The sequence below is a fragment of the Malus sylvestris genome, chromosome 2, assembly GCF_916048215.2.
Source record: "Malus sylvestris chromosome 2, drMalSylv7.2, whole genome shotgun sequence".
Taxonomy (NCBI): Eukaryota; Viridiplantae; Streptophyta; class Magnoliopsida; order Rosales; family Rosaceae; genus Malus; species Malus sylvestris.
The window spans coordinates 13,009,380-13,026,452 of NC_062261.1; the positions used below are offsets into that span (position 1 = coordinate 13,009,380).

The 17,073-nt window shown below is 37.1% G+C and overlaps 1 protein-coding gene across 1 annotated transcript; it reads left to right on the top strand.

Annotated features, from left to right (window-relative positions):
* Positions 1 to 281: 281 nt before the first annotated feature.
* On the top strand, positions 282 to 2,072 carry LOC126613955 (dof zinc finger protein DOF3.7-like). Its single transcript, XM_050281590.1, has 2 exons — positions 282 to 491; positions 691 to 2,072. The coding sequence occupies exons 1-2, from the start codon at positions 413 to 415 to the stop codon at positions 1,755 to 1,757; spliced, it is 1,146 nt and encodes a 381-aa protein (XP_050137547.1). The 5' UTR covers positions 282 to 412; the 3' UTR covers positions 1,758 to 2,072.
* The last annotated feature ends 15,001 nt before the right edge of the window (positions 2,073 to 17,073 follow it).

Sequence of the window (17,073 nt, forward strand, 5' to 3'; positions counted from 1 at the left end):
AGGCAAGGCCGTAAGAGCTGCATGGAGATTACAAAAGAAAAGGTGATTTTGATTTTCCTTATCATATTTAATTCCTTCAGCTACCTGTTATTGGAATCATTAGGGAAATAATGCAGTCTGTCTACATTATACTTTTTTAATAGGACAAAAGTAGAATGATCGGTTAGCTGAAAAATTATTCCCTTATGAAAAAAAAAAATATAATTTTGTTTCCTTCCAAAAATTATATTTTTTCATAGGATATAAGTTGGATGACCATTTGCTTCCTTCCAAAAACCACCCACAACTGAATTCCAAATCCACCAAAATTAAATACCACTTTATGTTGTTTTACTATATAGATTAAAGTTGTTATATATACTTTCTTCCACATGATCATGTTAAATCTATATATAGTAAAGCTTCCTCCACAATGCAATCCTTCCATTCTTTTGCACCCCAAGAATATTTTGCCAACAAATTCCCGTACAACTTAAGTCTTAAGACTCAAGGTAAGCCATTTTATTTGAATATCTATATTCCAAATCAGTATCCTCTCACATAATATATATAGTAGCTAGATCACACATATACAAAATACACAACAAAAACCACTTTCTCATCTCTTTAGCTCTCTCTCCACTAAGTACTACTACTCAAAAAAGATTTTATCTTTATTTCCTTTTCTCTTTGTGTTTTGGATTGTTGTAGATCCACAAAGAAGAGTAAATCAAAAAACTAAGATGATCCAAGAACTGTTTGGAGGTGCAGGCCTTAATAACATAGCAGGAGGAGGAGAGAGGAAATCGCTCTCCCTTCATGGTGGTACTACTCCTTCACCTTCTCTTTCTTCTTCACCATCCCCTTCTTGCTCAACAACTACCACCGCCACCACAACAACCACGACAGGTTTATCAAATACGGAGAACTTGAGATGCCCAAGATGCGATTCTTCCAACACCAAGTTCTGCTACTACAACAACTACAACCTCACTCAACCCCGCCACTTCTGCAAGACCTGCCGCCGCTACTGGACAAAAGGAGGGGCCCTCCGGAACGTTCCAATTGGCGGCGGGTGTAGGAAAAACAAGAGTGTCACCGTGTCAACGGCTTCCATAGGCAAGACCGCCGCAGGGAAGTTGAAAACGGTCGTGTCAGAGATTGGCCGGTCAGGATTAGGTGGGGGGTTCGAGCAGGAGGTCCAAGCAAGCCCAATACAGTGGGGTTCGCCCCAGAATTCTCATATACTAGCCCTATTAAGATCCAGTCATCAAAACCCTAACCCTAATCAACTTTGTAATTCTGTAAATGTGAAGGAAGAGGGAGGCATGAATAATATGATTGGGTCCCACATGATGACTACGGAGCCAGCTGCAATGAGTACTGCTCGAACCCTGGGGTTGGATCCAGTATGCGAGGCTCCTTCACTTGGTCTGTGCAGCTCTTTCTGGAGAAACAATAACAACCAAAATCAGCCACCTCCAAGCCATCACCAACAAAACGGTTTCATTGTTGGTCATGAAGTTCAAAGCAGCAATATTGGAATACAAGAATTGTTTCAGAGGCTAAGATCAACAACATCACAATCAGGTAGTTATTATTCCGACCATCTAAATAATGTGGTGATGTCTTCATCCTCCTCATCATTGTCTTCATCTTCCACCTCATCGATTTTGGATTCGGCTCCGGTGGTTGGCGGTGGCGAAATGGGTTACTGGAACCCGGCGTTTACCGCGTGGTCGTCAGATCTTCCAACAACCAATGGTGCATATCATTAAGTCTTTTTATCTAAGGAGATTTCTTCTTTGTCTTAGCTTAGCTGGGTTTTATTTTTCTTTAATTTGGTTTTTATTTTTGATTATGTTTGTGTGGGTTGTGATATTTACTACGGCTTTATCATCAGTAGCTAATAGCTAATCCTTCTCTTTCTTCTCTGTCTGTATGCGTGTTTTAAGGTGTAAAGGATATGAGGGTGTAACAATTAAGGACCAGAAATTAAATTAAACGTTTGTTACTTGTTAGTGGTCCTTGATGTTATCATCACATTATAATTGCCATAAATTATAAGGGGCTCTGCTTAATTGGATGCCTGATACTGGGGTGTTGGATTATTTTTCAAACTTAGTTTGGTGCGTAATTCTCGGCCGGTTTATATAGGAAAATGATTATGCACATTTTTTTCTTTAGTATCCTGCTTATTTTATTAGAACTGTAACAATAATTAGCGATTGTAACAATTTTAATATAAAGATCTTATAGGAGTATCTGAAAATTAATTGAAATTGAGTGAGAGAATTGAGCAAAGTAAGTCTTGTTTGTAAAAAATTTGCTTAAGATTTGTCTTTTAATATAAGGAAAACTAATGAAAATAGCTTGAAAACTTTGAGTTTTAATCAAAATGATAAAAATGTGTTGCAAGTGAATAGTACTAGGAGTAATTTTTTAGAGTAAAAATATCATTTTCGTCAAAAGTGAAGAGTACTGGAACTGTTTCGTTAAAACTGTCTTTAATATATTTATTAGTTATGCGAGGGTGTTTGTTGGTGTGGTGGAGGGCACATGCAGATTCAGGGAGAGTAGTGTTTGGTTACGAGAAAGTGAAGAATGAAGTATAAAATTTGCAGCCTTTGGAAATAGTTTCCCTTTTTTCGGAGCAATTTGATTCTTATTTCAGGCGGCCGTCAGACGATTCCTTCTATAACTGCAGCCTTGTCAAAACTGGTCTCTGCTTCTGCTCTAATTGCCCTCTGGAACTTGCTCAAACAATAATTATTGCCACAGATTGCATTTCTTTTTGGCATGAGCATGCATCTTTTCAAGGATTAAAGTTTATTATGTATCAGGTTCAGCTCTGATGTTTTTTACTCGTATAAAAGCTTTAATCCAGGAAGTTTTGATGAGGGGCTTGCTACGAATCAAAATGGAACAAAGCTTGCAAGGGCTAATAAGACATTGGTCTCTCCTTATAACCAATTAATTTTAGGGATTTTTGAACTTTAATCCTTGAAGAAGATTAAAATTCAATAACAACTTAGTGTTAGATTGGATATTGATTTTAGTCCTCTAATGAGTACTTAATTCAAATTTATATTATATTTTTGTTTTAATAGGTATCTTATTTAATGTCATTACATTAAAATTAAAATTATTTATTATTATACACATTTTAATTCATTATATTTATTTTACTTCCTCAAATTAGTGTACCTAAACATCCGTATCATAATATATTTTGCTAGATTAGTGTACCGAAATGTCCGTTCCTAAATATGTTGTAGTGAATTAGTAGCACATAAGAAAATATGCAAAAATATAAGTGTACTGAAAAATTTCGTATCTAAATATATGATACTAAACTAATGTACTGAAATGTCCGTACCTAAACATATTGTTGATGCACAAAACCGGAGGTCTTGGAACAACGTAAATCTGACCGTGAATCTGCATGTAATGTAAATAACACAAGATGTATCGTGGTTCACCCCAATGTTTGGGCTACGTCCACACTGATTGTATTGTATTTATCTGAGAGGTGAGGGAGAGAGATTCAGAGCCTCTGAGGGAGAGAGTGAGGTCTCTGTTGGCCTAGGAAAATGGCATCTCCCAATTGTGAGGGTGAGGGGTCCTTTTATAGAATAAGGACTCCTCACTTATTACATATTTGCCCATTCCTTTATCACATAATTACATTTAAATCACTTGAGTATTTGTACAAGATCTAAATACGAGGCCCTAAATATGGTATAAACAGTAATCCCCCAAGTCTTCAGTCAATAGAGTCTTTTGGCTAGAGACTTGAAATTCAGTCCATGAGTGGGCCGAAGTAACTAGATGTTGTCTTGAACTGACGCTCGATATAAGGCGGTGCTCAAAGTGAAATGATGCTCAACTATAAGTAGCACATGTTGCGAGGCTGCTCGGCTTATGGTTTATATTGCCTTGGTTGGCTGGGCTTGTGGCACTTGAAGGTGAGGGAGTCCCTTGTATAGAATAAGGGCTCGCTCCTCAATACATAAATATGGGCTAGGAATGATGCTCGCGGCGAGGCGGTTACTCAGCTGGCGGCGTTGCTCTCTAATGAAGGTGAGGGAGTCCCTTTTATAGAATAAGGGCTCGCTCCTCAATACATAAGTGATGGGCTAAGTCCCCCAAGTATTTTTCATGAGTGCTCTCTAATGAAAGTGAGGGAGTCCCTTTTATAGAATAAGGGCTTGCTCTTCAATACATAGATAATAGGCTAAGTCCCCCAAGTATTTTTTATAAGGCCCAGTTGAGGCCCAATATATGGTGTATAGTGTAGTCCCCCAAGTCTTCGGTCAATAGAGTCTATTAGCTAGAGACTTCAAATTGAATTCATGTATGGGCCGAAGTGGCAGTTGTTCGGAGGTGGTATTTGTATACCCTGCACTAAAGCTTTGTAAGTGAAGCTTTGAAGCTGGAGTTCTGTAAATGAAGCTTTTGAAGCTAGAGCTTTTGTAAATGAAGCTTTTGAAGCTGTAGCTCTGTAAATGAAGCTTTTGAAGCTAGAGCTTTTGTAAATGAAGCTTTTGAAGCTGATTAACATGAGTGATGCTCATGAACGTTTGATTGACATGAGTGATGCTCATGAATGTTTGATTGACATGAGTGATGCTCATGGATGTTAACATGAGTGATGCTCATGAATGTTGACATGAGTGTTGCACATGAATGTTTATGTATGATTGATATGAGTGATACACATGAATGTTTATGTATGATTGTTATGAGTAATGCTCATGTATAATATGAAGTACTGGGCGTACTTTTGATCACCTGGTTAGTGGCATGAATGGCTAGTTGCCAAATTAGAGTATGGGTTGTACATTTCATCACCTGGTTGGTGGTAATAGCGGCGGGTTGCCGAATAATTTTGGAGTACTGGGCGTACTTTTGGTCACCTGGTTGGTGCTATTTTGGGCTTATGGGCCTTCGCCCTCCACAACATGCCAGCCCATTTATTTTGGGCTTTGCCCTTTTTTTTAACCATCTGATGGGGTTTATACAGATGTTTCCGAAAAAATAGGAAAAATAAATTACATCATACATCTGTTAAGAAAAATAAATCACATCATTCTGGTGGGGTATTTATTCCTTGCTTTTACAGGTTTGCGTGCCTGCTATCCATAACCTTTCTGTGGGTGAATCTACAAAATCACAAAAAACCCAGAAACAGAAAAGATTCAAATCTCAAACACTCTTCACAAGCCCACAGGGAAGATAAAGGTCTTTGCTTTTTGGGTTTTGGGTTGGTATTCAGGAAACCAGGGAATCAAATCTCTATCTCCTCAGCTCTCGATCCTACTATTGCACCAGTAGCTTATCATGTTTCACGGTGCGGCGTCGTCTCATGGCAGAAGAGATCAGAGAGGCTCGACCTCTCGCCCCAGTTGACTTCGGAAGAAACTCGTGTTCTCGTCGTCGACAACATCCTCCTGCAAGTGACGGCTGTTGACAGCGGAAGAAGAGCTTTGTGGTCCCCCGTGTGCTATCGAGGGTCTTACCGCCTAACACCAACACCACCTCAGTTTCCCGCCGATCCTGAAAATCAAGAAATCATTGTACAACTGATGCATTAGTTAGTAAAATGACAATTTTCTACCGCGGCAAGGTGAATGTATATGATGGAGTGTCACCTAATAAGGCACGGGCAATCCTGCACCGTGTAGCAGGGCCCAACCATTTACTTTTGGACAATCAATTTGGTGGTGCTGCAGCAGCAAGATCCTTACATTGCCAATTTCAGGCTGCAGGCGATAAAGATGGCATTTTCCTTCCTAGTGCAACAATTTCTCAGGCAATGCAAACATGTAACTTTACAGAGAAGGTCGGTGAATATACACAGCAGTACTGGGAGAAAGGGAACAACACTCGTGATCCTGGCCAAAGAAAGAAACTGCCACTGTTAACTATTTTGTTGTAACATCTCTAACTCCATCTGTCACTTGCTCATTTGAAAGACTCATCTCTCCTGCTAAGTTCGAATAAGGAACTTTAATTTACGAAGGAAATGTAGACTATATGTGTCTACAACCAGCAGCAGCAAGCCATCCAGTTCAACCAACAACAGCGAGACGGAGTCCTCACCTCATCCTCAAGCATGAATAGTCACCTCATCTTTTGGGCATATGTTATTATTGTCTACCATTTTCTAAAAGAAAGAAAAGAGCAAAGCAGAAAGTAAAAAGAAGTAAAGCAAGTCTCCAAAAGCAAAAGCAAAAAATAAGACGCAGTGGAAAGATAAGAGAATAAAATCTGAGATTGGGATTTGACTGAGCACATGTATGACAGCAGCGCAGAGATACAGACAGAGACAAAGAGAGTGGTGCGGTGGAAAAGAGAAAGCAAAAGGGAAGCACATGGGGACACTTCAAAAGCAAGGAATAAACACCCCACTAGAATGATGTAATTTATTTTTATTATCTTTCGAAAACATTTGTATAAACCCCATCAGAGGGTAATTAGAAAAAAAAACGACAAAGCCCAAAATAAATGGCTGGAATACTATGTGGTGAGCGAATGCCCGTATGCTCAAAAAAGCAAGGCCCTCTATTATCACCAACCAGGTGATCAAAAGTACGCCCAGCACTACAAAAAATTATTCAGCAACCCGCCGCTATTACCACCAACCAGGTGATGAAATGTACAACCCGTACTCTAATATCATTTGGCAACTAGCCATTCATGCCACCAACCAGGTGATGAAATGTACAACCCGTACTCTCCTTCATGCCACCAACCAGGTGATCAAAAGTACGCCTAGTACTTCACATCATACAGGAGCATTTCTCATGTCAATCATACATAAACATTCAGGAGCATTACTCATGTCAATCATACATAAAATCATACATAAACATTCATGAGCATTACTTATGTCAATCATACATAAACATCCATGAGTATCACTCATCCAAATCATACATAAACATTCATGAGCGTCACTCATGTCAACATCCATGATCATCACTCATGTCAATCAACATAAATATTTATGAGCATCACTCATGTCAATCAGCTTCAAAAGCTTCATTTACAGAGCTCTAGCTTCATAAGCTTCATTTACAGAGCTCTAGCTTCAAAGCTTCACTTGCAAAGCTTCACCTACAAAGCTTCAGTGCAGGGTATACAAATACCGCCTCCGAACAACCGCCACTTCGGCCCATACACGGATTCAATTTGAAGTCTCCAGCCAATAGACTCTATTGACAGAAGACTTGAGGGACTACATTATGTACCATATATTGGGCCTCAACTGGGCCTCATGAAAAATACTTGAGGGACTTAGCCCATTATTTATGTACTAAGGAGCGAGCCCTTATTCTATAAAAGGGACTCCTTCACTTTCATTAGATAGCACTTATGAAAAATACTGGAGGGACTTAGCCCATTATCTATGTACTGAGGAGCGAGCCTTTATTCTATAAAAGGGACTCCCTCACTTTCATTAGAGAGCACTCATGAAAAATACTTGGAGGACTTAGCCCATCACTTATGTATTGAGGAGCGAGCCCTTATGTTATAAAAATGACTCCCTCACCTTCGTTAGAGAGCATCACCGCCAGCTGAACAACCGTCTCGCCGCGAGCATCACTCCTAACCCATCATTCATGTATTGAGGAGCGAGCTCTTATTGTATAAAAATGACTCCCTCACCATCATTGGAGAGCATCAACTCTAGCCCATCATCTATGTATTGAGGAGTGAGCCCTTATTCTATAAAAGGGACTCCCTCACCTTCAAACGCCACAAGCCGAGCCAACCAAGGCAACATAAGCCACGAGCCGAGCAGCCTCGCAACGTGTGCTACTTCTAGTTGAGCATCATTTCAGATTGAGCACGCCTCATATCGAGCATCAGTTCAAGACAACATCTAGTTACTTTGGCCCACACATGGACTGAATTTCAAATCTCCAGCCAAAAGACTCTCTTGACTGAAGACTTGGGGGATTATTGTTTATACCATATTTAGGGCCTCGTATTTAGATCTCGTACAAATACTCGGGAGACTTAAATGTAATTATGTGATAAAGGAAAGGGCAAATATGTAATAAGTGAGGAATCCTTATTCTATAAAAGAACCCATCACCCTCACAATTAGGGGAGGCCATTTCTGAGGCCAACTCTTAGGCTTGAAACCTTCTCAGATCCCTTCTCATATTACAGAGGCTCTCTCCCTCACTTCTCAGAGAAATACAATACAATCAATGTGGACGTAGCCCAAACCTTGGGGTGAACCATGATACATCTTGTGTTATTTACATTTCTTATAGATTCACGGTCAGATTTACGTTGTTCCAAGACCTCCGGTTTTGTACATCAACACATATTATACTAACTTAGTGTACTGAAATGTTCGTACCCAGATATATTGTAATGAATTAGTGGCACATAAGAAAATATGCAAAAACATGTGTACCGAAAAATCTTTACAAAAATATTTTCTTATATAAGATGCTTACCATAATGAGAATTAAAATTTATAATATTTTCATAAAATTTAATTTATGAACACCATAAAATTATAAATAAAAAAGAGAGATATTTAATATCCTGGCATTGAATAGAGTCTAAGGACTAAAATAAATTTTTAATCTTGTATAAGACATTTTTCTAAACTTTATCTTATTTAAGGATTAAAATCTAGTTTTCTATTAATTTTATTATGGGACATCACCTTTTATCTGCTAGTTATAGCTACTTTTTAGTTACATTGGCGGAAGTTAAAAGATGGAATAATCTAATTCTATCCAATTACCCAACCCTCCCTCACCAATTAAGCTAACACCAAAGGCCCACAAATTTCCCTTGTTTATACACAAGAAAATGAAAACAATGTGCTTGTAGTTTAGATACTTAAAGCACTTACCCTTACATCTAAGGTCTTAAGTTCGATTCTCTCTCCTCATTATCACTTGCATAAAACAAAAAGAATTGTAAACAAGAAAAAAAAAAGAAAGCATGCAATGAAATAATTTGGATACACACACACACACACACACACACACACACACACACACACACACATACTGTGGCTAAGGGGAGGGGGAATCAAAGCAAGGGGCAAGTATCACCTCTACTTTTTTATTAATTGCACATCTCTATGTTAGGAACTGGATCATTTCCTGAGCTTAGGATGGAGATCCTCATGAGCAGCCCATCCGGACCGTTCAAACTTGATCCAACGGCTGTAATTATTATAACTTTTAGAAAGGTCATTTGTTTGAAGCCGTTGGATCAAATTTCAACAGCCTTGATGTGTTGCTCATGAAGATTCCCATCTTGAGCTCAGGATCCAATTATAAGCACTGTCAGGAAAATTATAGTTGTACGCTACATGTGGCACACTATAAGTCTATAAAAGACATTGCGTGTCTCCTTCCTAGGAAAGAGTTACTCCTTGTTTGGCCCCTAATAAGTGTTTCTGTTTCCAGTGCCGAGGTGAGGAAGGAGAGAATGGATCAGTGCATGCTTGCTACCATTAGATCTGCTATTAGACAAAAATATGAAAAAAGGTAAATGTCTTACCAAATGATTGGGGTATTGAATTAGTCAATGTTGCACTTTACAATTTGGATGTCTTAAGGAATTCACAATTTATGTAATGCTTTCCAAGAATAATGAGAGAATGGACTAAACAAAAACTACTTCAAATCAATCGACTATAGAGAAACAGAAATATATATAAAGCTTGGAACTGAATCCTTCAGTATCTGAGCAACGAAATTAGCCATGCAATCATTTCTTACTCTTTCTTCGCGCTAGCAAAAAAAACCCTAAACTCCCCTCTAGCCGCCGACTCCTGCTCTTGGGTGAGGATCGGTGGCAACCCCTCTTTCCTTGCTAACCTCAGTTACCTCTTCCTCTTCTCCTTTGCCTTCTGCATTTCCTTTGCCTTATGCATTTCTATTTCTCTTGGCCCTCAATTTCTAGTGTTCTTTGAGCCTTTGTCTTAACTTTCCTGAGTTTGTTTTAGATTTGGACTTTTATGCCCTTTTCTTCCTCGAATGTTTCTTCTGTCGTCAGTCCTTCATCACCGACCACTGCTACTTGGCCATCGTGTATTTCTCAAAGACGGTGCTCTTTGGTGTTGAGTGTTATTAAAGTGCCAATCACACTATTTGGTAGGATTATGAGAACGTTTTGCACAAGTGGCTTGTCTACCTCTAAAAAACATGCAACACTCAGCCCTTTTGATCCACTCAATGAATAGTGATAGATCCAATGAACAGTAATTGGCCAAAAGCATCTTCATCCTAAAAAATGCGCTGGCATAAACGATCTACACCTTTACAAAATGCCCTGGCACCCAACTTATTTAAAATATTATTATTTTTTGTTTTTTTATAAAATAATAAATTAAAAAATGTAGCTTTAATTTCGGATAGGATTTTTAACCAATCTTGTCTCACCACGTGTCATGATCCGAAAGTACTATTTTGTTGATAGATGTCTGATAAGATTTTCAACCAATCCTGATGTGCCACGTGTCAATATCTGTTTACAATTAATTTAGCCAAGATTTCGATAAGATTTGCAACCAATCTTGTCACGCCACGTGTCATTATCCGAACGTAACATTTGATGGATAGATTTCTGATAAGATTTTCAACCAATCCCGACGTGCCATGTGTTACTATCTATTTACAATAATTTAGCCAAGATTTCGATAAGATTTTCAACCAATCATGTAGTGCCACGTGGCATTGTCCAGAATATCATCATTTCTTTTTGTGTCCATATAAACCCTACATCCCTACATCCATTTTCATTCACACATCAAACTCAATCCTTCTTCATTGTTTTTAAATCTTGAGTTCTTACAATGTCTTTGTCAAAGAGATTGTATGAGCAACAGAAAAAAGTGTTGGCACAACAAGAAGAATTGTTCAATCTTGAGGAAGGTGGAGATGAGGCTTTCGCAATGGAAGAGGATGAGGATGATGAACATAGAAGGTTTCAGGCCTCACATTCCCGTCGTGTCATGGAAGCTATGGGTCAGATAGCCAAACCTATACGTGCCGCAAACTTCGATAGAAAAAGGGAAAGACGAAGTGAAGATCTCTTGGAAGATTATTTTCTTCCCAACAACGTATTCCCTGATCATATTTTTAGACATCGTTTTAGAATGCAACGAAGTTTGTTCAACAAAATCATGAGTACTATTTGCAACCATTATCCATACTTTGTGCAAAAAGAGAATGTTTTTCATGTTCTAGGTCTTCTTCCTAGCAAAAAATTATAGCTGCCTTGCGAATGCTTGCATATGGAGTATCTGCAGGTCAAGTGGATAAGATCGCGAGGATGGGAAAAATAGATGCGATTTTGCTCTGCAATTGAAGCCCTCTACACCAATGAGTACCTTCAGAAACCCCACGCCAAGGGACATGTGAAGGCTTCTGAGGAAGGGTGAGATGCAAGGCTTCCCTAGCATGATTGGAAGCATTGATTGCATGCACTGGACTTGGAAAAACTGTCCAAGTGCGTGGCAAGGAGCTTATGGCGACAAAAAAGGAGCCAAAAGTATCATTTTGGAAGTGGTGGCTTCATTTGATACATGGATTTGGCATGCTTTTTTTGGTGTTCCAGGAGCTCAAAATAGCCTAAATGTCTTTGCCCAATCTTTAGTATTTGACGAACTGCTACAAGGAAAAGCGTCAAGATGCACATATTGGGTTAATGGCCATAAATACGACGGAGCATACTACCTTGCAGACGGAATTTACCCAAGGTGGACAACGTTTGTCAAAACAGTGCCACATCCACAGAGTGAAAAAGAAAAACACTTCGCAAAATGTCAAAAGGGGTGTAGGAAGGATGTGAAGCGTTGTTTTGGTATCTTGCAAGCTCGTTGGGCGATTGTCAGGGCTACTGCTAGAATGTTTGATGTCAAGGCTCTTCGATCCATTATGATGACGTGTATTATTCTCCACAACATGATTGTGGAAGATGAGTATGATTATGATGTCGTTGATGAATATGAGCTGGATACGATGAACAACTCAAGAACACGTATCTACTTTGCTCATGACTGGACCGAAAATCCCGTGCAACACAAGTCGTTGGAACGGGATGGAAGTTACAATCAATTGATCATTGAGCGGTACACTTCAGTGCAAGAGTCATATTGGCATATAAGCTGTCAGAGAGACTTGATTGAGAATCAGTGGGGATTGCAACAAGGTGAAGATAATTAAAATGAGCTTGTGGTTGAAGAATAAAGTGTGTTTTTTTTTTAAGTTTATGTAATTTTATTTAGTGTGTTTTTTTTTAAAGTTTATTTGGTGAGGATATGTAATTTTATTTGGTGTTTTTTTTTTTTTAAAGTTTATTTGGTGAGTTTATGTAATCTTATTTGATGTGTTTAAATAAAGTACAAAAAATAAATTTGAAATTACATAAAGTATTAAAAATAAATAAGAAATTACACAAAGTACTAATAATAAATAAGAAATTACATAAAGTACTACCAATAAATAAGAAATTACATAAAGTACTAAAAATAAAAAATAAATTACATAAAGTACTAAAAATAAATAAGAAATTATACAGAATACTAAAATAAATGGGGAAACTTGATATAAGTCCAATTTTTTTAGTTAGGAATAGTCCAATTTATTAAAATAAGTCCAATTTCTTAAATTTAATTATTTAATCATCAATAATTATCTTTTCAATGATAAGAATTATTATAAAAATCAAATTTCTTCTTAATTATCTCTTTGATTATTTCTTTTTATTTCTTTTTTGTTATTTTTTGTTCTTCCTCCTGCTTTAAACCCCATTTGTAGATTTTATTTTTAATTTTTATAATCAACCTATATCACAGGTTAATTGTATTTTATCTATCTATATGACAAATTCCTTTTTATAAGCATCCTGTCATAGATTAATGTGTCTTGTTTGTAGGTATATTATTATTATTTTTTCTATCTTTTAGTTAGGTTTTATATCTCAGTTATAGGTATAATATACATTCATATATTTGTTACTTGAGTTAGGGTAGAATGTTTTGTAGATAGATTTATGTTAGTATATTAGTTTTTTTGTTATAAGATATTGACTAGATTTTTTGGAGTTGGAAAATGCATAATATTAGAAGATTTTAATTGATTTTTAATATTTTTAGAAAATATAAAATAAGTATAAACGAAATAAAAACATATAATTAGATAATTGGACTCACCCCTAAAAACACTTTATATTTTTGGACCTGGATTTCAAAGGCTCAAAATAAATATGAAATTACACAAAGTACTAAAAATAAATATGAAATTACACAAAGTACTAAAAATAAATAAGAAATTACATAAAGTACTACAAATAAATAAGAAATTAAATTAAGTACTAAAAATAAATAAGAAATTATACAAAGTTTGAGGAGCTAGGATATGTGGTGCTAGGATCTTCATTGCTACGATATGTGTAGCTAGAACCCTCTCGACTTGATTCCTCATCTCTTGCATGCCACCTTCGCACCATGTCTTTTTCTTTCTTTCTAATGTCCAAAAATATTTAGAATTCGGAGACATCCCTATTAGAGACTTATTTATAGTGTCACGATCTGCTTGAGCCGTCATTTCTTCTCTAAGCATTTGATTTTCTCGATTAAGTATTTCTCTTTGTCTCTCATTAGCCGCATCACGTCTCTTAGTAGTTGCTAATATTGCTGCCATAGTTGCAGCTTTTGCCTCATATCTAGCCGTTTCCTGTGCCATAGTCGCAGCTTTTGCCTCATCTCTAGTCATTTTTGGAAGAACTACCTTTTTTCTTTGCTGCCTTTTTCCTTTAGGCCTGAGGGACTGATGAGTCGGCTGGGTCTCCTGCACTTCTTCAGGCGTCCCTTCCGTATCTTCAAATGTGATGCCTTCTTGTTCGGCCGTGTCTGCTTCTGGCGAACTATGTAAACCCATGTCGTGCATGACAACTTTTGGACTGGTTGCCACAATTCTGTATCTGGGGCAATCTTTGACAATTTGCCAATATTCCCATTTGTTGAATGATTTGTTATGGTTATTTGCATTGTAGAATGCTTGTGCTTGTAGTGTATATAAATGTGAGATAAGACAGTATTATAAAATGCGGGTATAACACAAATAAATAAATTAAAATATTGATGCGGGTGGAATACATATAAATAAATAAAAATATTGTCTCCTGATCCGCTAAACTTGTCCCACTACACAGATTACCGGAAGCATGAGAGATAGCGTTTTTCCAACAAGTAAAGGATGCGTTGAGTTTTTTCCAGCGACCTTGACGACCTTGACTACTTCTGGCGCCTTTTCCATGTACATCACAAAACGATTCCATAATTTTACTCCACATTTCTCACTTATCCATCTCATTACCTGTAATCGGGTCATGAATAGTTTGAACCCAACATTCACACAACGTAACATCTTCGATGAGCTTCCACGTAGTCATTTTTTTCCACGAAAAATAATATGAAAGCTTTGGTTGAAAGTGTTGAAAATATTGAAATGTGGTGTAAGGTGGAAGATGATGGTTAGGTATTTATAGAATTTTTTTTAATTTTTTCTCTATTTTTTAATAATTTTTATTAACTTAATTAATCTGGACTGTTGGATTTAAAAAAGATTGAAATCCAACAGTCCAGATGTTGACACGTGGACCAACGGTCATATTTTTTACTGTTTGTTTGTTTTTTTTTTGGGAACGAAAAACGCTGACCGTTGATCTCGGATCGGACAGCCCAGCAATCGCCAAGTTAACTAGCCATTACGTTTGAATATCAAATTTTTTTTACCGTTGGAAATCTAACGGTCCAGAAAATTAGTTGTTGGAAATCCAACGGCCCATAACGAGCCACATGGCCACTCATGGGTGCAAATTGGTGGGCCCCTACCTGAGCCCATAACACTACAACGACGGGCCCCACACCTTTTTTTTGTTAGGGATGCGCCCCCACTCAAGTGTGTATCACACGTGCCTAACCCAAATTTTTTTTTCAGTGGGCTTTGACGTTAGGCTGACGCAAGCCTGACGTCAGATGGCCTGTCTCTTAGGTCTGTCAATTTTAGGCCGGCCTATGGCCTAGCTTGGGTTAGGTGCCAGCCTATTAGGCTGGGGTGGAGCAAAAAAAACGGAGCTTGGTCCATTTTTCAAGCTGGGTGCCGGCCTATTGGTCCCCAATGGACTAGCTCTCATGGTGGCGGCGAATTTGCGATGGCAACCCATCTTTTGTGGTGAAGGCATTGGTGTTCCGGATTCAGGGATTTTGTTGTTGGGCTCTCTCTCTTTAGGTTTTATGCATAGTCTAAAATATTGATATTATCCCGATATTTCCATCGAAATTTCCGTGTTTTTAGACTACCGATATTTCCGATATCATCGATATTTTAGACCTTGATAGGAACTCTATGTGGTACTAAGTCACTCATGTATCTTACCATGCAATGTATAAAGTGTAAAATATTGTACTAATTCATTATATATAAATGATTATGGTGTGTTTAAACTTTTTTCATTAATTAATACATATTTTCTACACTCACAATGTTTGCCAGCTCGCTATATAATCAACTTAAATCAGGTAAATCCATCATGCAATGCATTTCCTTCCAATTTTTTGTGATAAACTAATAGATAATTGACTAAATAAACATCATGCAAAGTTTCAATAAAAATTTCCAAGTTTTTCTTACAATTTCCATGGTTTTTATTCAATTTTTATCGATATCGATAATATCCCGATATTTCTATCGAAATTTCCATGTTTTTGGACTACCAATATTTCCGATATCATCGATATTTTAGACCTTGGTTTTATGTTATATTTTCTTTTAGGCTATACTTTCATTTGGTTTGCTTTGAGCTTTCTATCTCTTGTATTAGCTACTTTTTTTTTTCTTTTTTAATTGTATTAGCTTTTTTTAATTAATGAAAGTTATCTAATTTGACCAAAATAAAAATAATTAATTTCCTTTTTTCTTAGTAGACATTGCTTTAGTGCTATGTAATTCAATGCAACATGTGGTTAACTGCACTGACTAATTGAAAGCCGATCTTCTGAGCATGCATTTTGACTTATTGTTAACATCTCACCAATGACATTGCTATTGTTACATCCTGACACGTCCCGATCCCGATATTCCTCAAATACCAAGATAGACACGTGCTGACCGACACCCGAGGGTGACGAAAGCCATTAATTGATACAAAGGCTAAGAATAAGAAATAAATAGGAGTTAGAAATTTAAAATACAATGAATTAATAATTTAGGAACGTGTTCAGAGCATACTGTGGATGCAAATTTTCTCCTCTTCGATCTTGGACGATTTTGCACCTACAAAACAACTAGCACCTTAGGTTAAGGCCAAAAGCCTCACGCGCCCACGATGAATTGTGGGGGGGCTTTGGCCGAAGAACCTCCGATGCCAAAGTTAGAAATTTAGAGAGAAATAGTGTTTAGAGTGTTTTTGAATTTTTGCAAGAGGTTTGGAATGAGTGTTTGGTAGAAATGGGTGACTATTTATAGGACCAAAATGGTCCACATTTTCAAGAAAAGGGCCGGCCCCTTTGTGTGCTTTTGGGTGAATTTTTGGTTTTATTAGCCACTTTATTGGCTAATAAAATACAATAGAAATAAATAGGAAGTTACTAAATTGAATGGTTATCATTATTTGGCTAATATAGTGGAAGAAATTTGAAAAGGTGTGGAGCAAAGAGAGGGAATGTGGCCGGTCTACTAGGTGGGATTTTAGGGTTTATTTTAGGTTTAATTAGCCAATTAATTGGCTAATTAAATATGAAAGGAAATGTTTTTGTGCTTTATGGTGTTAATTGGCTAATAAAAGGGAAGAGATGATGGAAAAGGTAGAAAAAAGGTAATGTATTAGGTTTTGAATGGGGTAGCCAGCCCTATTCTATTTTTTAGGTTTGAATGGATGTTTCAAATTGACATTTAAGGGATTGATTAGGTAATTAATTCCTTAATTAGTCAATTATTATGATTTTATGAAATATGAAAGGAATAAGTATATTATTTAGCTAATTGATTAGCTAAATAATGAAATGGGAAATATATGAATAAATTAGGCTTTAAGTTGATA

Bases quoted from the DNA above. Each gene is read 5' to 3' on its own strand.
- LOC126613955 (XM_050281590.1), top strand. From the start codon at position 413: ATGCAATCCTTCCATTCTTTTGCACCCCAAGAATATTTTGCCAACAAA. The intron at 492-690 runs GTAAGCCATTTT...GGATTGTTGTAG, and splicing joins CTTAAGTCTTAAGACTCAAG to ATCCACAAAGAAGAGTAAAT.